This window comes from Ammospiza caudacuta, chromosome 12 (genome assembly GCF_027887145.1).
Source record: "Ammospiza caudacuta isolate bAmmCau1 chromosome 12, bAmmCau1.pri, whole genome shotgun sequence".
NCBI classification, from domain to species: domain Eukaryota; kingdom Metazoa; phylum Chordata; class Aves; order Passeriformes; family Passerellidae; genus Ammospiza; species Ammospiza caudacuta.
Genome location: NC_080604.1, coordinates 6,383,009 through 6,405,542, shown reverse-complemented (window position 1 = coordinate 6,405,542; position 22,534 = coordinate 6,383,009). Strand labels below are relative to the sequence as shown.

Here is a 22,534-nt window from a genome sequence, read left to right as displayed (position 1 = left end):
TTGCATTATTTAAAAGGAATTTCTAAAACACAGTTAACCTGTGAAATTCATTGCCCCAGGAGCTGAGAGGTTGTGATGCTGTGGAGATCTTGAAAGAAAACAGAGCTCCTCTGAGCATTTCAAATGTGAAGAAACCCCCTGTAGTTTTAATATACTGTACAAATTTAGCTGTGATCTTCCAGATCCAGTTGTTACAACAGATAAACACAAAACTGTCAGGATAAATAATGAAACTTTGAGCTTCAGAAGGCATATTATTGTTTCTCTTGTGTTAAATGTGCTGCTGCTTCAGGGGTACAATATCCTCCTGTCTAAGGAGAGGGAAATGGAGCTGTGGCCTCAGCTCTGCTGGTGGCTGTGCCTCTGGGTATTGTCCATCCCTTGCACAATAATTTCATGTTAACGGTGTGTCTTCCTGGACAACTTGTACTTGTCCAAACGTGGGTGTAAACATAAAGTGAAATAGGTTTTTTGCAACAGCTATTCATATTTAGATCCTTTTTCCCCCCTTCTTCTGAAGGGCAGGGAGGAAGGTGCTTTATGAGACTTGGCCTGTGGAAATAAAAACAGTGTAATGTTATTGAAAGTTCCTTTCAGGCATATTCTGATTCTTATTTTCACATTTAATATGAATTAGGGTAAAACCCAACTGCTAAAGACAGTTCAAACCAGAAGCTGAAACTTCAGACATAGGTAGTTAATACTTTAAACTGGCTTAAATATATGATGAAATGATGCACCCCAATGCAGGTTTAAATTCAATTTTTGCATGTCTGCTATTGACTTTTAAAGGCTAAACTTTGTATCTGGAACTTGGAATAGAATTGAAAACTACTTTGGGAGCTGGTTGTATTCTTACTCTTTATTTCAGTTTCTTAGCAAGTATCTGGCTTTGCATCAGAGTTCATGGGATGTAAGTCATGCTTACAAAGGACAAAATATCTGCACAGCAGTCTTGTGTACTGGAATTAGGTGGTTTTCCAGGTTTATCATGTTTAGTTGGGAGGGTTTAAAGTTGATTTTTTTTTTTTAATGTTTGAAAACCTACAAAGTAGCATCTCCAAAGAGTGCAGGGAAGCAGACTGCCAAAGTGAGAGTGGCACATGGGGGACGGTCAATTAATTTAGAAACAGTCCCAGTTCTGGTGGGTTGGTATCAGGTAGAATTTCTCTCCAGTCTCTTAGCCCTGTAATAACTTTTTCCTGGTGCTGAGATGCTGTTGTTAAAGGCCTTGTGAAGGTGAAGGGAGTGTGAGGGTGACTTTCCTTTCCAGCTGGATTTCAGAATCCCTCCTTGCCAGGGTGTCTCTGCTGTGACAGCTGTGACTGCCTGGCTTGGGCAGGCAAGTGTCTAACTCTGTGTCTGTTACTGTTGAGAAATGGGACAAGACACTCAAGATCTGCCAAACTGACCTCTTGCTGCACTCAGAGGAGCAGAAAACAGCAGTATACATTATTGATAAAACACTTCATACAAGAGCAATTAGTTCTGAGTCTTTCCCACTTCTCTGCTGTCTGAATCACTTGTGGAGCTGTGATGGAGGGTGGATGCTGTGTTGTGTGCACAAAAGCCAAGTTTCCCAGGGAAAATAAGGAAAAAGTTCTCACACGTGTTGGTTCAATGAAACATCCAACACAGCAGTAGTAATTTGTTGTTAAATGCTTCTTGCTGTTTGTGGCAGTCTTGGCAATGTGAGGTAAATACTGTGTAGGACTGCCTGGGTCTAAAACCAAACCAGGATTGTTCCTCTGTCCTGCCCGAAGGGAGCAGCTTTGACAGGAGGGCAGTTCTGGAGGAGGAGAATGGCTCGAGCTGGAGCCTGGGCAGCCAGTGTGAGACAGAAATCTCTGAGGGTAGTGTGGGAAAGCATCCATGATCCTGCTCAGTGTGGGGCTTCTCCTGTGTCTTCTGTGCCATCTGTCCCAAGCATCAAAGCTCCTGAGGAGATTGGTGTTCTGGTTTTGGTTATGTAAACCCTAAACTCAACCACCTGAGGCCACTCAGGGTGCTGTGACTGTATTGAGTGCTCAACAACTGCTTTCTAACTCAGTCATGCAAGTTCCTGATATTTATTTCTGCTTCTTGAGGATGCTGTGACTGGGCAGACCAAAAAGGAAATTTCTGTCTTTTAAACTTGATCTTCCATCTGCATTTGAGCAAGTTAACATAGGAATGGCTTGGTAGGGGTAGGTGTTGTTATTATCACCACTGGTCACCACCTTCTCATGTGCACAACACAGCACCTTCATCATCAAGGAGCATTACTCTGTTTTATATTAAAAATTAATAACATGAATGTGTCCCATCATCCCATGTTTCCTGCTGTGCAGGGGATTACCAGGAGACTGCTGCTTGTCATTCCCCCTTTATGTGCACAAGAGCATTAAATGCTCTTTGCCTGAGATTAACACTGTTAATATATTATAGTATAAATGTTCTGGGTTGTGTTGCTTCTTATTACCAAGGGCTCCTCTCCTTCTCTGAAGACCAGGATCCTTTAAAGCTCCCAAGTCTACCAGGTTTGGGTGTTTTTGCAAAAGAGCTCACCAGGACAGAACTCCCTCAGTTTCAACTTTTTAACTTGAAACCATTCATAGGAGGAACTTTTCTAATGCAGTGACCCTACTGAGAAATTAGGCTGCATTGAGGTGTCTGTTCAAGGCTTCAAATGCTACTTAAACTTTAATTAAAAAATAAATTAACTGTAATAAGATAATTTACACTTTCATACCACGTTTAATCTAAATCTGCAAGTTACTCATTGGAATACCTTCTGCCTGTGGACTGTAGCAATCTTTAGATTCCTGTGCACATATTTTTGCATGATAATACAGAATTCTTGACTGGTCCTTTGTATCTGCACAGAGCAGTCATGTCCCTTGTGGGGGTTTTCTAATTTTCTCTTTGCTTTTAGCAAATGGGTTCATTACATTTATGAAGCACCTTCCTCAGCACACAAATGGATCCCTGTGCACCTTGGGAGCTGTCAGGGTGTGTTGGTCACTGAGACACCAGGAGCAGTGATCTCTCCCACTTTGGTGGGACTGCTGGCCAGTAATGGTCCAGAGCTGACTGCCTGTTTGCTAAGGAGTATCTCTAGGGAGCCCAAAATCAGAATTCCTGGGAACTCTGACATCCTCCCCCTTGTTTGGGAGAGCTTCATCTGCAAATACTCCTGGGTTTGTGCTTTCATTCAGTTTATTCCATGCTTTTTAACTTTTTCTTCTGTGTAATCAGAGCAGAAGTTGATTCCCTTCTCTTCCACCCCCACCTTTTTCTACTATTCATTCTCTGGAAGGATTACAGTTTAACTACTAAATGTCAGTAAATGTCAACTTTGCTTCCACCCCAAAACTTCAGAATTTTTATTAAAAATTATATGAGGGGAAAGTAATCTGTGAGACATCACTCTATACGTTTTTTCCTAAGTTCATTTAGCAGTCAATAAATAGAAATTATAATTTTCAAGTATGATTAAATTTGCTGTTGATTTTTTTTCCAAACTACTAAATTTCGTGTTTTCAATACATAACTTTTTTAAATAACGCACCAAAAAAGAGAAAAAGTAAAATTGCTTTAAAAATAAAACCAGAATTTGCACTTGAACTTTTTCTGAGGCAAGATAGAACTGTATTATCTCTACCTTTTCTTTGCAGTTGATATGTTCCCCACTCAGTGAGGCTTTTCTCTCTAATTTTATTTTATTTTTACTGGTTATATAGAAACATAAGCTCTGGTATATTATTTGCATGTTTCTTATTTTCTGAAATCATGGACCTTGTTAGCTCAAAATAAAATACATTGGTTTGCCCTTTTTTCCTTGTTGTATATATCTTTGTGTAAGAACGTGAGAGCCAAAATTTGTATTATTTAGAGAAAATGGAACAAATAATCATTAATTACTGGGAACTGTAGCCCACTAGAGGCTTGTTAGTAACTGCAAATATACAACAAACCCTAACTTGTAGGATGAGTAACTAAACCAGAAATGTTAGATGCCTTTCTGCCTTTTTCCTGAAAAGCCTATTGGAGTTTGCCTTGGATTGGGAGTTCAGTTTTGAAGCTCTATTTGTTTGCTCACTGACTGTGAAAGTGGAAGTGAGGAAGCATTTTGGGGAATACTCAGGCTCCTGTACAATGTGTAAATCAAGGCTATAGGAGAGGGGAGTCCCAGAGCAGATGGTGCTGCTGCCATTCCCTGGAGCTGTGCTGGCTTTGTGCCTCTGACCCTCCAAGGTTCTTCCATTTAACTCTGTCCCCATGAGATCTCTGTTCCAACTTCAACATTTCCATCTTCCTGTCTATCCACACAGGATTATATTTTTACATCTTGGAATTTGCCAGAAATGAGGTTAGAAAAATTTGGATATATGAGGCTCTTATTCAGCTGAATATGCCAAAGTTTACCTGGTTATTTTGTTCAAGGGCTCCCATGGAAGACTTGCAGGAGCTATAAGGCACATTTAGTATTTCTGCTGGTTGGCCAGAGGACATTTTCCATGCAGTTGTTGCTTTTCCATGCAGTGCTAGAAGGCTGGGGCAGCAGTGGGGAGTTCCCTGGGCTGTTTCCCTCCAGGCTGGGCTGTGGGTTGTGCTGCTCTGCACAGTGGCTGCAGAATTGGTCAAACAGTCTGACTTCTTTAGTTTGATTGCATTTATTTTAAATTCTCTTCTTAAAATATAATGTATTATTCATTGCCCCACAAGTCAGGAAATATGAAATAAGTATCTTCTAATTTCACCTGTTTTAATGATAGCTTGAAATGGGAGAAAAAGAGGCAGCAAATTACTTACCCATAGACTTTGTAAGATAAAAAAATGTGGTACACAATGGATCTGGTATAGCCCAGTAGAACTGAGGAAAATAAAACCAGCTAATAAGTATAGTGGGTTGAAAGACATGGAGATAATGACCCTTACTGAGAGAAGAGAACAATCAGATAAATGAGTTTAAGAATTATTGATTTTATTATTTCAGTTAAAACAAAATCAGAGTGGTAGAAAATTACCTATTTTTAAAGGCAGTGTAGTGGCACAATTTTGTGTAATATAATGCTGAAATGAAGATAATTCCTAGTTTTGATTATTGGATCAATCAGGCTTTAATAAAGGTATCAAATCTTTTATTCAAGTCTTTGATTCTTTACTATACCAGAAAAATTAGGCTGTATTTGAGCAAAGCAAATGAAGAAGTTGCAGTAAAAGATGCTGAGAGTTGTGTTAAGCAATTGATTCCTCTGCTTTTGTAAATGATTTTCAAGCAGAAGTATGAGGTACAGATTAATAACAATAAAGTCATCAATACAATGCTACAAAATCAAAACAAAGTGGAAGACATGTTCTTCTCCAGAAGATGTGAGAAATAGGAAGAAGTAAAATATTAAGCCTAATGCATGCAGATACTTGAGTTTATCCCTTCTGGGGATTAATTAATGACAGCACAGCAGCATTAAAGAAGTTAAAGAACTTTCTCTGGAGACCCTAGGTTATATTTGGTGCATCAGGGTTGATCTGATTCCCTATAATAGTGCTGGAACCACTTAATGTGTGGATGGAGCTGCCTTTGCAGCCTGCAAATCTCAGCATCAAGTGACAGATACTGCCTATCAAGGAAACATCAAGCATCTGAATTGTTCCAAAGCTGATCCTTGTGGATAAGGGGTGTTTGAAGGGAGAGCAGTGATGAAAGCTGAATAGATGTGGTTTGAAGACAGCATCAGGAAAAGGCATCTCAAAATGCTGATTACTTTCCTGATGTAATTAGCCTCTAGGGCAGTATCAGGGTTCATTGTGGAAAGAAACAAAAATAACCACCAAAGTCATTGTCCTTGCTCAGGCAAAATATCTGTAACTTGAGAGAGTGGTTTATCTTGGTGAAGACATCAGATCTGTGACTAATGTGATAAATCTTGTGTAAAAAGAAAAAAAAAAGAGATGTCAGGAAAAATGATGCTGTGGTGAGGTCAGTGCTATGAGTTCTCCTTGCAGGGAACTCCACTGTGCCTCTGCAAAGAGGCTGAATTGGGCTGGACCAAGAACTTGGTGGGATTGCCTTGCTCTGCGTGGCCTCACACATCTTGGAGTTGTTTGGGGCAGAATTTTTTCAACCTTTTCCAGTAATAAGACTAGAGGAAAAAGTTGTTTTGACTACATAAAATACAAATTTAGTGTCAGTACTTTGCCAGTTACTTGGATTTGAGGTTTATTGAGGGGTGAATTTTGTTCTGGGTGTGTCTCGCCCTGTCACCCTTAAAATCATCCCAAGTTCAGCCAAGTTTCAAATCTGTAATGATCAGTTTGCTCTCACGTACACAAAGCTCCCTCATAAATATCATTTTTGTGTTGGTAAATGGAGCATTCAGATGTAGGAGATGTCAGGATCTATCCTGTGTTTGTACTTCTGACTATCCTGCACTCTGTATTTTCTATCCCACTTAAGGATTTTTCAGTGCACAGACAAAAATATTGGAGTGGTAAATGATTGATTTCAATAGCTGGTTTCATTGTCCTTGTTCAGTGTATGGATTTCTCTATTTCAGGTTAGCTTAGACCTGCTCTGAAAGCAGAATTTAGGTTTTTGTTCACTTCCTCCTGGTTGTGCTTTGAGGTGTTTTCACTCTAATGCCTGGATCAGTGTTATTTTCACAACATGGCTTTAAGATGAGTTTGCATTGTCTCTACTTTGTGTGTGTGGAGCAGGTGAAGAGATTAAACTTGTAAAATTCCCCCAAATTTTGTGAGCTGCCTATGAAATATCTCAGATGAGGGTGGCTTGGTTTGAGTTCCCCCACAGCTACAGATTGCTCTTGGACTCAGTGGAGCTTTTCAGACCCAAGCTGTGCCCAGGCCCTGGGAAATGAGGAACAGGCAATTACAGAGTACCTGTGGGGCTCAGCTGACTTCCTGAGCATTGCAGGAGACTTCAGCAAGAGGAGAAACCTCAGAGTAGCATTCAGCTGTGGTTAAACCACAAGATTCCTTTCTTATGCTGCACTTTGCAGTGTCTGTGGGGAATGCAGAGGAGATGGGAGGGGCAGTTCCTGTCCCTGCATCCCTGCCTGGCTTCAGGCTGTGCTCTGGTGTAAGGATGAAGTTAAAGGGGGGGAATAGTGTGTAATAATATTGTGTATAACACATACAAGGGAGCAATATTCAGCTTACTCACCTGAGTTAACTACCTTGAGATTAAGCACCTTAATAATGAAGTTCACTAATGTTATAAAGGCCATTTGAATCATAAAATATGTATTTTGCTTTTGGTAATTATCACAAAGACCTGTTCTTAGCAAGCAGAAGATAGACAAATGGTTCTTTTTTCTTTCTGCAACATTTTATTTATTATGTATTTATTGAAAGGGTATTAAATGGTTCAGAGAAAACAATTTAGAGAAACAGCAGAACTGATGGAATTGCTCAGTTCTGCTGTGTGCACAGAATTTATATTATTAGGATTTATTACAGTTTCTGTCATCTCTGTTGAAGATTGCCAAATAATTTATGCCAAAGCACCCCACTGCAGTAAAACGCGAGAAAGTGACATCCAAAGACAGGTTTTGTCCCAAAAGAAGTCTGTGACCCAGAAAAGGATCTGAGATTCCTGGCTCCAGTCTCTTCATGGCAAGAGCTTGGGCTCTGGACCAAGCCAGAGCAGTCCATGGGTTGCTTGTATGTAGTAAATACATGATTGTGTCAGAAAATCCATGGTGAAATCTTCCAGGCAGTTCCAGGCCGTGAGCTGCAGGAACCTTGGGCTCAGTGGCACATGCAGAGAGTTTCACACCACAGCTTCAAGGGACACTGCTCAGGAGTCCAGTGGTGCTCAGTTTATTGCTGATGCTGCCATCAGTCCCTTCCAATAAAGCCTCCCTGCTCTTCCTTTGTTCCTCTGAAGCCTTTCCAGTGAAAGCTGCACCCTGGGCCTCATCTGCTTTACTGCTAATTGATTTATTTTTTAGTCAGGAACATGCAAAGACGATGACTCAGTTTTTACTTCTTCAGTTTTCTTTACAGAAGTTACCACATTTGCCTAAACTGGATCAGAACTTCAGGGTTTTGAGTTGCTAAAGCTGCTTTTACAGGTGCCTCTGTGTGTGCAGTGGTCACAAGACAGACTGCAAATGGCCCTGGTGGGAAAATACACTGGGTTTTCCTTTCCAGTTTTTATTGGCCTGCCATTAACAGCTCAGCTGTGTAAAAGAATATCAATGTATCTGAAAAATTGAATAATTTCTGGGGTTCTGGAACCGGGAGCCCTGTGTGCCCTGAGCAATGCAAAGGATCCTTTTTGGGGTATTGCAGGAGGAAGGGAAGGCTCCAGAGAACAGAGGGAGGGAAGATGTGGGACTGGGGATGTGATGCCTGCTCTCTTCCATGTCTTGAAGTGAATTCTGTTCACTGTGAATTCTATACTAACTTCACCCAAATAATAAAGACTTGGAAACAAGATGTCTGAGCTAAAGGCACAATAAATAATAAATCCCCACTGAACACAAGAGATTATTGATAATAAGAAAATCTATGGTGACAGCATTAACAGGAGATGGGAAAGATAAGGTGAGGAATGTGACTATTGACTGTGTGCCCTGGATTTTAGGACAGGCAAGAACAAATGTGTTTTGGAAGGTTTGCATAGTCAAAGGAGATAATGTTATCATATGTGGCCTCGATGAAATCTGCACTGAGAAATATTGCAAGAATGTGCAACACTATAGGCTATTTATAAATCTGTAATATTTACATTTGATGGTATCTCTGCAGAATGCAACCTTTAAATTTCATCTTTCAAGTGCCAGAGAGCACTGGGATTTAAATATATTTCTGGCTTTTTCTTCTGCCAGGTATCTGTTTGGCTTTGTACCTCTTGCAAGGTATGTAAGACAACTGTGTGGTTGTATCCAGGAGAGCAAAGTTATTGCACACATTGCAAAACAGCCAGGAATTCAAGGCCAAGGCCTGCAGAGTTGAACAGAGCTCAAAGGTGGGGAGAATTTATTTACAAGCTTCCAAAGACATGGGCACAGTGCAGCTTTAAAAGTTGCAGCCAGACCTCTTTTGGGCAGAGCAAGAGGTAGGGTTGTGGTAAATCTAAAATTTCAAGTTTCCAAATAGGTCTAAAGGAGCATGGCAGGCTCTGTGGCTCACTTCACTTGATTCACATTCTAGGATTGGTTTCTGTTCCATTTTTAGTTCCTCTAAATAATTGCTTAATTTGAATATGAAACTTTATTTTTTTATAACATTAATTTTTGGGTTTGGTGCTATTCTGGGGTAGCCAGAATTTGGGTTGTGAAAAAGAAGCACTTAGTCATTTGAGTTAAGCATCCAGACTTCAGTCCTGCTCCTGCAGCCAAACCTTATTCCGTCTTTCTCAACGGCAAGATAATTTTTCTTTCTGATTCAGAGGCTGAATCACCCTTTATTAGAAATTGCCTGGATAAGCATGTTACAGAATTATGAAGAGGCTTCACTTTCACATTCCAAATCCCAAGTTCTTGTGGTCTTTTCACAGAAGGTTCCCTGGGATATGTGAGTGAAGCAGATATTTCTGCAAGAGTCCTTTGGGAAATAGCAGCAGTGTTTTCCCAGCAGTTCTTGCTGTGGCAGTGTGTAATCTAGAAAATAACTGCAGCTCTGGCCTGGCATCCCCTGAGAGTCCTGGTGCAGCTCTCTGCTGCTGCCACTCTGGTGAAACTTCCCTTAGGGGTGTCTTCCTTCTACAGGCTCCCTTCTGAATCCCCCTCCCCTGTAATGAATCCATGTATCCCCGAGGAGGTTTTCTTCTTAAGCTCACCTTTTCTTTCGTTCTGTGACAGTTGCTTTTGGAAATACCTCCCTTAAAACTGAGCAGAAAATGGTACTGTGATTGCATGAAAACTTTATCAAATACAAAAATTTGTATCCTCTGCACTAAGAAGCACCCAGGAACTTGTAAAACTCCTCACAAGAAGTGAGAATAGCCATACCCTTCCCAAAATAGGCATTGGTTCCCCCTCAGCTGGGCTCTGAGGAATTCAGGGCTATGTCCCTATTTTGCCAGCTTGTGTTTCAGGTGTGGAGACTGGGAGGCACTGCACACTGTGGGCATGCAAAGAGTTCTCTGGAAGAGATGGAAGGACTCAGGTACTGAAGTGGAACACCCTCATCTAATTCAGGAAGAGCAAGGGTATGGAAGGAGATTTCTGCAGCCAGACTTAATAGGAATTTGTGCATTATCTGATCTGGAAATCCAGGGTCTCTTGGAGGTTTTCCATGGTGGTTCTGTTCAGGACCTATGAATGCTTTTCTACCAATCTGCTGAATATTTTCATGTGGAAACTTCTAGTTTTGACTAAAATAGTTCTAATCTTGCAGTTGGAAATACAGATAGTGGTAATTATGAATTCTGGCAGAGTACCCCCCCCATGTTCAAAATATCACAGCCTCAGTTTGGAATAGTCATTTCTAAGAAGAAACTGAGCCTTCAGAACTTGAGTTTTAATGCAGTGAGGTTTGAAAAATGTCTCTAGCTCCTGCAATAGTTGCTATCATCATTTAGTATTAAGGAGTGTTTGAAAGGAACCGGGTTTGATGACCTGGCTGGGCTCACCCTGCAGAGCTGTGTGATGAGAACAATGTATCACTGTCTTCCTGTTCTCTCCCCAGACCTTCAGGGGTTCTCCTCCCTCAGCCAGAGCAGAGCACTGGGGTGGAGAAGCCTGTGGGGGCAGGGACACTGGGATGCTCTTTGGGGGTCTCCTGCTGGTTGTGAGCAGCCCTTGTCACTCCCATTAGAGACTCATGGGGGCAGGAGGGGCTAACATCTGTCTAAATTTACAAACAAATGACCCATCCCTTGGTTATGAAATTATGAAGATGGATCAAGAGATGGTTTCTAAAGGTTTTCAAAGTAGCCCCTGCTTGGGAAGTGTTATATGGCCATAAATAAATAAATAAACAAAAAGCATTTTAGGTGACAGGAGAAGGATTAGCCCATGGAAGTTGAAATTACCACCACCTGACAGGTCTTGGACAAAATCCTGCATATTAAGCAGGTGTCATCCAGATCTTCTGGGGTGTGGCATGATGTTCAAAATCTGCAATTTCCCCTTACCCCTGCAGTCTCCACCTGGGGATCTGTCTTCCCAACAGAAGGAACAGCATCATGGCTGAATGCCTCCTCCCCTTGCCACTGCCTGCTGTGCAGTGTTGGAGCAGCTCTGTGGAGGGAGCAGCAGCTGCATGCTTGGACAGTCTGTTTCCCCGTTAGCGTGGCTTCAGTGCAGGCATGTTTTCCTGTTCCCCTGGTGGGTCACATCCAGGAGAATGAGGCTGGATGAACACACATTGCCTCTGTGAAAGCATCACCTCAGGAGTCAGGAGCACTTCCATGGGGCAGCTGTTCCCAGGGCATTGATGTTAGCTGGAAGCAGGCAGGTAGCTCCTGAGTCCCTTTTCTGTTGCCCCAGCTCTGTCACTCCCTCCTCCCCCTGCTTCAGCCAGAGTCTCTCAGACATGCTGACTTGTGGAAGTGAGCCAACATTGCAGTGTACCACAGGCAGCTCCTGCTGCAGGGAGAGGAGGGGAAGGACAGTGCCTTAAGAAATGGAGATGGATATGCTTCAGCCTGGACGGATGAAAAGGATCTAATTCCTAGAATGATTCTTGTTTTTCATCGGTGCTTTTGCTGCATCTCATTTTTCTGACCCCTGTGCATTCCTCTCAGCATGGTGCTGCTTTAGACGAGACATCAAAACATCAGACTTCCAAATATTCCTGAGATCCTCCTCCCCTTCCTTTTTCATGTACAGTCATGAGGCAGCCAACACAAGGCAGGAGGAGAGAGGAAATTATTCAGGAATGGGAAGGAAATGCTCTTGATTCTGGCAAAATAACACCCTTCCATTTAAGCTGCTCCTCCTCTGCTCTACCTTTGTGGTGTCTGACTGCTTCCTGTCAGCTGGCTGCAGGGAACATGGACCATTCCTCCCTAACCTCTGTCAAAAAAATGGAACATGGATGTTGGGGAAGGAGCCCTCTGCTCACACCTCTTATTCCAAGGCATATCCTGGTACAGAGAAAATCTTTAGAGTAGACAAGGTGGCTAAAAACTGAAATAAAGTGGGCAGCAAAATGGAAATCCCCTTCCCTTGGGATGACTGGGGAAGCAAAGTCTGCTTGCCTGGAGTAACTGGAGCTGTGCCTCACCAGGATCAGGAGTTCTCAGCCATTGCAGGAGAATCTGCAGGGCTTGGGTTCTCAGCCAGGCAGGGTGGGAGCCGGGCTGGGCTGGGCAGATGCCAGGACTGGATGGAGAAGGGGAGCTGTGGATTAGGAGGATGGGGCATTTACCTGGTGGGGGGGATCTTAATTAATGGAGGCTGGCAGGGTGTTTAAGGTTTCTGAAGGGAGGTGTGAAGGAGTGTAGGGCTTTGTATGAGCTGGCACATCCCAGCTGCGGTCCAAGAAGTGTTTTCCAGCATTGTGGATATTAAAGAGTACTTCATCAAGTAATGAGTTCTGTAAGGCATTAACTGCTCCAGGAGTGTGCTGTGGGGCTTGAAAGGAAAGTCGTGCTGGGCTCTGCTGCCATTGTGACAAAGCAGAGCTGTAACTAGGGGTGGCTGAGCCAGTGCACCCAGAAAAAGCCATCAATGAGAATTGTAACATAAATTACAGTTTTACTGCAGTGTCACTTGCCTGTGTTGATTCCATCTGTTGAATTCCCCCTCCCCCTGGAGTATTTTTCTTTTCTTTCCTTGCCTTTCCTGTGTACTGGTTTACTTAGCTTTAGAACATATATTCAGACAAAATAAGGACAAGAACTCTTGGGAGAACAATCTCCTTTTTCTCTTAATGGCTTCCTTTGCATTTCTAGCTCTGCTGAATGCCGCAGAGTTTTGTTTCTGTTCACAGGCACACTATTCTCTGTCATGTCGTGGCTGTACACAATAAGCAGTTCCAGGGTTCTTTCTGCCTGGAGGACCATTAAGCTTCCATCCACAGGGCTATGGACTGAGTTGTGCCTTAGAAACAGGTTCAGATCTTTGCTTGAAAATGCCAACAGCAGAGCTTGCACAGACACGAGTGTGAAAACACAGCAGTGATTTGAAGCACTAAAGAAATCTTACAGATGTCCTTGCTGAAGGCTTTAGGGCTTTATTTTTGCAGAGGAGGTAAGTTGCCACAGGTGACAGCTTTTAGGATGGAGTGTTTGATGTCGTGCTGGCCACAGTCACTCCAGTGAGATTCCCATAACTGGCTCAAATCTCAGTGTCTGCTGTGAGACGTGGAGCTGCTGTCAGTGCCCCTGATGTCAGCGACTTAGCAAGTCTTCCCTTGGACAAAGTAGATGAGCCCCATGGAATGGGTGGAGGAAGATTTGAGAGGTTTTGGTTTATTTCTGGGTCCTTTGGTTGATTTAGGAGTACTGCATGCAGCAGGAGAGAGACACTGCTTGGCCATGCGACAGAATGCACAAATGTGGGTGTAGAGGAAGGAGATGTCGAGGAGGAACAGCTCTGTCTGAGAAAGAGCTGGCCTGGGATGGCACATTGCCAAGCTTTGCATGCATGGTTGGCAGCCTGAAATTCATGTGGAAGGGGATGGGAAGTCAGCTAAAAGGGAGTTTAGGTGTGTGGGCAGTGGTATGACAGGACTATCTTTGTTCTGAATTTCTCTGCCAAATGATGGGACCAAGGAGGAGAGCAGGGCTGCAGGTGTGGGGGGATGCTCTTTAAGGTGTCAACTGTCCCAAAATGGGGCTGGTGTTCAGAGAAGGGTGGAAAGACAGACACATGGCAAATGGCCACAGCAGGAATCCAGCAGGCAACCCAAAGAGCCTCTGTCAAGGCCTTCCTGGGAATTCCTGAGTGATTTATCTTCATGACTGCAGTTACATATGCAAAAAATACAGAGAAAGGCTGGGGGACAGCTCACGTTTCTCTCAGAGCTACTGTTATCTGTGCTTAATGAGATTAAACATGTTCCTCATTTCTACCTTGTTACTGTTATCTTTTACCTTGTTTAGTATTATCACATCTCTGTTAATTTTCATACTGCTGATTAGAGCAAAGGCTAGGAAAGAGAACATCAGACTTGGATGTTCTCAGTGCCTTCTGCCACATCCTGCTCCAGCAAAGCTGTGTCGTGGCTTACTAATGCTGGTATCATGGCCCTGCTGTCCCACACAGCAGTACAGGTGATTTTCATGGCAGTTAGAACTGAAATTGGAGCACTCAGAATAAAATCTATATTTGCTCTTTCCCCTTCTTTCTGTGGAAAATGTGTGCAGAATGTCACTACTAGTTAGTTAGGTATGCTGTAAAGGAGTTTTGGTTTTATTAAAGAAAACAGATGTTTAAGACAAAAATATAGCAAAATATAAGAGAAATGGTAGGGGATAACATATTATTGGGAGGAGGAGGGATTAGGGATGGTTCAAATGGAGCTTAGGAACTGTGACTGTCAGTACTAGGAAGCATGTGAGAGAGAGGGTCAGACATGTTCCAGCCCATTTCATGGCCACAGAAAGTGCTGGTGTATTCTGGAGGTGTTGCTGCATCAGTCATTGCACAGAGGAACATCAAAGGTAATGAAATACAACTGGCACTTCAGAAAATAGAGGTTTCTTTGATGGCCATAGTTCTTGTGGAAATCTGTGTCTCAGACTGGCCCCAAGACAACTGTGAGTCCTGTCCAGGCAGGATGTGTCCTCATTGTGGGAGATTTCACTATGGCAGGTGTCAAAAGTGTTTGCTATGGGGTACATCTCAAAGTTTTAAGTGATCCTTTATTTGCTTTGATTCAAGACATAAAGGTCTTAGACATCTGGAAGATCAAAACTGTAGTCTTGAATTTACTTTAGTGTTCTATGAATAGCTGAAGTCACAGCAGAGGGAAAGTTTGATTGGCTGAAGATGTGAGGAAGTGCCACAGTGTTTTGTACTGCTGCAGTTTTCTTACACAGCAAAGTTTCACAGGCAAGGTTCAATCATTTTGCTCAGCCAAGGATTGAGTTGTATAAATTACTGAAGCCAAGTCAGCTGACTCCTTGTTATCAGAATTTATGAACTCACGGCTGGCAGGAGTGAAGTTTGTGTTGAGGGGTGGGTTTGGTTTTTTCTTCTTTTTTTTCCCTCTTTTTTCCTTTCCCTTTTCAAAGACAAACCTCATATCAGACGCTTGAGTAAAATTACAAGGTAAGAAAGGTCATAATTTTCAGCTGAAATTTTAGATTTCCTTTTCCTCAATTTGGAAATTTAGGAAGAGTGAAAATAGTGGCAGAGCTAGAGATTATTTTATTTTAATCACAGATTAGCATGTCTGGGTTTTGGAAAGGGCTTCACAGCAGGTCTCCCCAGCTGCTGGATATTGACTGCAGGTGTTGAATGCAGTTGTCAGTGCTGGCTAAACAGCATTTTGTGGTAGAAATTGCCATCAGGAGAAGGTAGAGAGAGGAGCTGATTTTTAGGCATTCTTGTATAAACAAGTGTTGGAGGATGTTCCTGTCTGGTAGCAGCATGTTAGTAGCTGTTGGTAATTTATTTTTCTTCTAAAATCCATTTGCAGTGTTTTGAATACAACAGAAGCCACATGCAGCTGGTTTGTAGCCTGTCACAACTGAGAATAGCTGGAATCTTACAGTGCCAGTAGGAATATTTTTCCATCCACACAGAACAAGCACAGTATTAAAATACAAAGTAATATTATGGTTCTAGCAAAATACACAGCATGCTTTTAATTTAAATCTCTATATACCTCATGGTATTGAGTGTACAGTTGCATGTGTTTGGCATTGCAGTTCAAATACATTCATGTAAGATTATCAAAGTATCAGCAAAGTCACTTCTCTTTGTGGCATTTTGGCTCATTTTTGTGCTTCCTTTTATGTCAACCTCACATGTGCAAGGGGATACCTTTGAAATGTATCCTGGCCCCCAGCCTTGCCATTTCAGCTTCATTCCCTGTATCTCCACTAACGTTTATGAGCAAAGACAGCTGACCTTTGCAGAGTGAATGGCTAGTTGCATGTGTAATTAGAGCATTAATAGAGCTGTGTCTCATTTATTTACCTCAGGTTGTAGAGCCATAGCGAGGGCCTGCTGGTGACTCCAGTACTGCTACAATAAATAAAATTCAGAAACCACACCAAAGTTATTTTTGAGAGACCTGGTTGATTCACTGCAGGAGAGAGGCTTGGAGCAAAATAATATTTATGTGGTGTGTGCTCTCTGGGGATGGAGAAACAAGAGTGAGCAAAGTTCTTCAGCAGACTTGCTGTACATCCAGTGCTCAAACTCTTAGAAGAAAAAGAAAAATCTCTCTGTTAAACTGTTCTTTTTCTCTTTGTCCATTCCACTCTTTTCTCCTGTTTTCCCTTTACAACATGTGTGTAAGGAATTTGAAGTGGGGTGTGTCAGCAGGGAGCTGATTTCAGCGTGGCTCTCACTCCACGTGCAGAGAATCCTCCCCGAGTCCTTTGCACTTTGGCTTGTGCTGGCAAGGCCCCAAAGATCTGCTGCACTTCTGCCATTTCCAGGAGCAGCTGAGTAGAGACTGGAAGAGTGGAGGGAAGAGGTGGGTAGAGAAAGGCCCTTCAGGGCAGGCAGTACAGCCCTGACACTCTGTAGGTGAGGGAAAGGATTCAATACCACAGGCAGGAGTGATAGAAAATTGTGCTGCTCACTGTTGTTCCTATTATTAGCTTGTAGAATTCCACCTTTGGGATTGACTGTCTGTCTGAGCCCCATGGAGAGGACAGGGAATGCCAGCTTGGCCAGCTCTGCAGGAATTGGGATGACAGTTTTGTTTCAATAAAGCCTCCAAGCAGGTTTCATTTCCAACAGCCTAAGCTGGATTTGAAATAACAGCAGAAAAGTGAAAGGTTTACAGATGACCCTCCACCTGTGCCTGCCCTGGTTTTAGCCCTTAGACTGATGCTTCAGTGCTAAATAATTCCAGCAGAAGTGTGTTGTGTTGCTTCCATTTCAAAGAGCAGAATGGGTGCTTCCTTGGAGGTTTGCAGGAGTGGATTCCCACTGCTGCCATTGCAGGCACACTCATGCTCGTGCTGCAGCTCCACTGATGATGGGCACTGCTGATGTGTGAGGAAGGAAACCTTGATCATTTCAATTCCTTGAGTGCTCTAACACAAAGCATGGCTTTATCCCTTCTGAAGAGACCTGGAAACAGATAAAGATTATTAACATTGAATTAGAAGATATATTGGAAATAATCAGAATGTAATAAAAGACAAAACATCCAAAGCCATACTGATAGCTCTTTTTTCTTTCCTTTTTTCTTTTTTTCCCCCCTTTACTTTTAGTAGCATAGGGGAGGGAGGGGATGAAAGAAACATTATCCAGGCCTCTTTTTGCCATCTACCCCTCTTGAATAAAGAATGACTGGAAGAACTGCTCTGCTGCAAATGGTGTCAGGTTCTGTGCATCACTGTGAATTCAGCTCCCAAGGCTTATTTGTAGGACTCAGCATTTTTGTAACAGCCACACACAAAGAAGAAAGCAGGCAAAAAGCCCCTACATTGAGCCCCTTAGACCTTTTATTTCCCAGCTAGAGACATAAATAAGCCACATATAAGTGCCTATATGTCAGTATTGCATGCTGAGGAGCCTTAGGACTGAAAATTTCTGCAGGTTCCATTTCTGTTTTAAGCATGGGAAGCCTTCATGTGAGGAAGATAGCAGAGAGACTATAAAACTGATTGTCTTGTGAAGGGCAGTTCAGATTCTGAAACTGGTGCATATAAGAAAGGCATGGTTGCAGTGTCAGATGCTGCTTTGTTGTAGCACATGGAGTAGATAAGAACTGAGCCTGTAACACTTCTAATCCAAGCACAGAGCCTGTTTGGAACTAGGAAGAACTGCTGAAGTTTAAAATAAATAAAAAAGTATAGTGGAGGTCTTAATTTCCTATGTAGGGAGCAGACAGCAGATCTGACAGGAACCTGTGTAATCTGGCAGTGCAAATTAAAGTTACTGAGAAGTGGTTGTTTCCTGTCCTCAGCCTGTTCCCTCCCCAGGCCCATGGATATCTTCCCTCTCAGTTGTTACAGTTTCAGAGTCCAGAAGATCATTTGGCACTCCCTGGAGCCCTGGGATTATTTCCTGTATAGATCAGACCATTAAGGTATGAGGACTCCTGCTGTCCCTCCTTGTGTACACCACACTGAATCAATGCAAAAGCTATTAGAAGATACTGTTTCACTTCTTTTTGTTTCTTTTCTTTTTTGTTTCTTTTTTTTTGTTTTTTTTTCTCTTTTCCTTTCCATCAAGAAATTCTGCAGTTCAGAATTTGATTGGCAGGTGCTCCCCAGCCAGGCCAATGCCCCAGAATAAGAGTTCAGGCCTCCCTGCACTGCCCTGGCCCTGAGCTGGCAGCACATCCTGGAGTGTGTGCTGGCATCTGCCCTCTTGTTCCTCAGGAACAGCCTGAGCACTCCCACTGTGCTGCTCTTTTGCCTCTTCAGCTTTTTCAGATATTGAGGACAGTTGTGTGGATCACATCCTGTACTTTCCTACCTTCCATCCATCACCCCATTTTTTATGACCTCCCTGTTTCATCTGCTGCTTTTAGGCAGTATTTGGTGATGCTGAGCTCCAGCAAAGCTCCAGTTTTGTACTGAGCAGCTCCTGGTGCAAACTGTCTTGTCTGACCACACACTCATGGAGTCGTGCAAAGGCTGCTGTGCTTTGTGTCTCATGAGGAATTGGGAGCATTTCTCTTGGGATTGGTGTGCTTTTGAAATTGGGCTGTTCATGATCCTGCCCACAGCCTATCGTGACATGCTGTGACTCAGCTGAACCCAGAGGGAGCTTTAGGGCAGGACTGGGGGCTCCTGTGGGCAAAGCTGCTCTTGCCTCAAATCAGCAGCACTGGAAAACTGATCTGAAGTTCTGGGTTTGTCACAACAGCCTCTGCACTTTTGTACAGTGTCAGGGAACCTGGCTGAAGCCTTATCAAAGCTATTGCAGCAATAGACATAAAGCTGCTCTTTGGGCTCAGGAAGATGGCAAAATACCCATTTAAGTTCTTTGCAAGTTTGTGGTATTTAATCACAAGTCTAAAATTTTAGACTGTGTTCCTAAATCATCACCTAAATTTTGCAGAAATTGGTGCTTTCAACCCTACACAGCTTTCATTTTACAAGTGTCTGTGTCTATAAAATGTCTTAAAAGGTACAGTTCTGCCTTCCAGTTTTTGGCATAAAGAGAAGATTTAATTTATTTTTGAAGTTCAGAAAGAGAAATCCAAAGGTTAGCAGTTGGTTGGTATATCAGATGTTACTTGGTATGTGTTTTTGCTCTTTATTTTTGAATTTCCCTTTCTCTGCTCCTGCAGGTGTCATCTTGACACGAGTACATTCAATCTTGGCACAAAAAAAGTGTACAAAACTTACTTGAAGTGTGGAGAAAAGAAACTGCAGCATCCTTGTGTGCATCCAAATGCTTGTAAAAGCTTTTCAGAGAGGGAGAATTGAATTCTTTGAAACACTTTTCATAAGCACTTGGTACAAACCTGAAAAATAGCATCTCTGTGCCTTGTGCAAGCACAGCAGACACAGATGATAGTGCAGTTACATTAGTATAGAGAATGGGAATGTCTGATCAGTAGCACAGGATAGAGCAGAAGCTTTTGGAAGCATCCTGCTCCAAAGTGGCTTTAATCCAGTAATATCCAAACAATGAACACTGTAAGGCCTGGTTAGTCCTGAGGGTGTTTGGGCTTTACTGTGGCACATGTAATTTAATGAACTTTTGAAGAGACCTCTAGGCAACAGCCCAAACTCAGAAGGGCAGAGGGGAAAATTCTGCTGGACAGTCCTAGTGAGCTGGAGCCCAGTGGCTGTGAAGGAAAGGCTGCTGAATGGGCTGGTGGCTGAAAGAAGCAAAGCAAGCACACTTGGACTCACTAGCAGGCTCTTTGTCCAAATTGGAGCCATGTCTCTCTTTAGGAAGTGATTTCTGTTGGAAATGAGGCCAGAGCCGGGCTGGAGCAGGAAGGAAGGGGCAGACAGTGATCCCCAAGGGCGTGCTCTGGGTGCACAATGAGAGCCCTGCAGGAGGAGCTTGGCTGCCAGGGCAGTGCCCTTGGCCAGAGAGCTCCTGCAGCCCCTGCTCTGCTGGAAACCTGGAGCTGTGCAGGAGCTCCTGGGCCAGGGTGGGCTCAGTGCAGCTGCACACTCGGCTGCAGGGCCAGCTGCCCTCCTGAGCCCACTTGTGCCCTCCTGCAGCCTTCCTGTGCTTCACAGAAAAACAAAAATGTGCCCTCAGCAGAGGAGCACTTGTCACCCTTTTGCTGTTCCTGGCCTGGAACACAAGCATTTACCCTCCTTCCAGTCATTCCCAAGCACTTCCCCAGCATTGTATGAAGGGCTACAGACCTTTCCTGCTATGATCCTTTGTCTGCTCTGCTGAAAGGGATGCTGAAGCACCAAACAAGTGTAAGATTTTTTCCCCCAGTGATGTAAATTGTCTTTATTGAAGTCAATAAAGAAAACAGAATTTGCATCTTCCTTCCTGTGACCTTTCAAAAACGTGTTTGCCTGTATTGAAGGTGCCTGTGACACCATTTGTGGCTGAACTTGGCTATTGAATGGGAACAGTTTCTTGCTCTGATTCATAGGTTCCTAATGACAGGTTACATGTTAATTCTTGTTTTCAGCAATTATCATGCACTTGTGTTTTCACTGGAACCTAATAGCAAACGTGAGTGGAAAGAGCTTCAGGCTAAGGCCTAATAGTTAGTCATCAATGGTACTTTTTATTTGCCTGTCTGAAAACAGTTGTTGTGAGCCTTTTTTAACATAAATATATCAGAGGTGTTTGTTCTTTACTTGTTTTTTATTCTGTTTCACTACATTTAACAATGCTTTATATAGCATCAGTTTTGTTGCTGCTCCATCATCACCATGATTATTACCATAGGGCATTCCATCTCCAACTCAGATCACAGCTGCATTGTGCAGGAGCTGTACAAATGTGCAGTAAAGGGAGGGCCTGTCACAAAGTGTTAGTGCTGTCTGGAGAGCTGAGGCAGAGAGGAGCAGGCACGATTCAGCAATGTGCCCCTACTGCACAAAGCTCAGTTGTGGTGTTGGGTACAGAGCAGACTTCAGACAGCAGGGGACACTTCTTGTGCAGAGCTTGCAGGATCAGGAAGGATGAGCTCTTGCTGCCCTTCTAGAGATCAGTGCCTTTAAAATAAACTGGCCTTGCATGTGACAGAAAAAAGTTCAAGCATCTAGATAGCCAAAGGTCCCTTTCTTACCTTGGTGGGGTTAGAAGCGTGTGTAATATTAAGAAGCACATTCAGAGTCACTGTAAAAGTCCTCATTGTTTCAAATCTCACTTAACTTACAGGATTTGCACTGCACCCACCTGGAGGTCTCTTCTCCCTCCAGCAGCTGGGAGCAGGTGGGAGAGTTATTGTTCTTAGCAGGGGGATTCTCTGTTTAAAAGTTGTGCAAACACATAATAAAAATTTGCTGTTTTCCATCCAGACGTGGGTAAGATAGACCTGTCTCCATCTCAGGTTCAAAATCCCTCCTTGTGGTGGTGTTCACAGGGGTCCCAGGATGAGGCAAGAGATGAGAATGTTGACTCCATGTTTCAGAAGGCTGATTTATTATTTTATGATATATATTATATTAAAACTATACTAAAAGAATAGAAGAAAGGATTTCATCAGAAGGCTGCTAAGAATAGAAAGAATGAATGATAACAAAGGCTTGTGGCTGACTGAGACAGTCCAGACAGCTGGGCTGTGATTGGCCATTAATTAGAAACAGCCACATGAGACCAATCCCAGATGCACCTGTTGCATTCCACAGCAGCAGATAATCATTGTTTAAATTTTGTTCTTGAGGCTTCTCAGCTTCTCAGGAGAAAAAAATCCCAAGGAAAGGATTTTTCAGAAAATATCATGACTACACCTCCTCACTGTCATTCAAAGCCCTTCCAGCTCTAAGGGACCAGTTGTTTCTGTATTCAGTCTAACAAGCTGGACAGCCCAGAGAAGGTGAAAATGTCATGATGGATTCTCATCCTTTGTCTGGAGAAGTTTTCCTCATGTGGAGCTCATCTCTGGGGTTGGTGCCAGTTGCAGCAGGACCCTGGTGCCTCCCTTTGCTCTGCTCTTTCTCCACAGCTCCTGTACGACAACCCCAAGGCACGGCAGGAGGTCGAGTATCACTGGAGAGCCTCGGGGTGCCCTCACATTGTCCATGTCCTGGATGTGTATGAGAACATCCACAATGGCAAGAGATGCCTGCTCATTGTCATGGAATGGTAGGGACCAGCAGCAGCCCCTCACCAGGCACTGCCTTGGGTGGGATGGAGGGAGGAGGAGAATGGGAGAATGTGTTGGCTCAGGTGGCAGCTGGGAGATTTCTCAGCAGCACAATTTTGGTTTGCACAGGAAATCTCTTGTTCCCTTTATGGAACTGATAAGGAAATCAGTGCAGCTGCTCCAGCCATCCTGTGTGCTGGAAGAATGAGGAGCCTTTACCAGAAAATAAATTTTCATTGTGCTCCATAGC

The 22,534-nt window shown here is 43.1% G+C and overlaps 1 protein-coding gene across 2 annotated transcripts in view; it reads left to right on the top strand.

The window, feature by feature from the left end:
* Positions 1-22,534, top strand: part of MAPKAPK3 (MAPK activated protein kinase 3) — a 52,679-nt gene that overhangs the window by 15,985 nt on the left and 14,160 nt on the right. For both annotated transcript variants that reach the window (XM_058812871.1, XM_058812872.1), the window contains exon 3: positions 22,144-22,283. In XM_058812871.1, the coding sequence (XP_058668854.1) occupies positions 22,144-22,283 (140 nt within the window). The remainder of the gene's footprint in view (positions 1-22,143; positions 22,284-22,534) is intronic.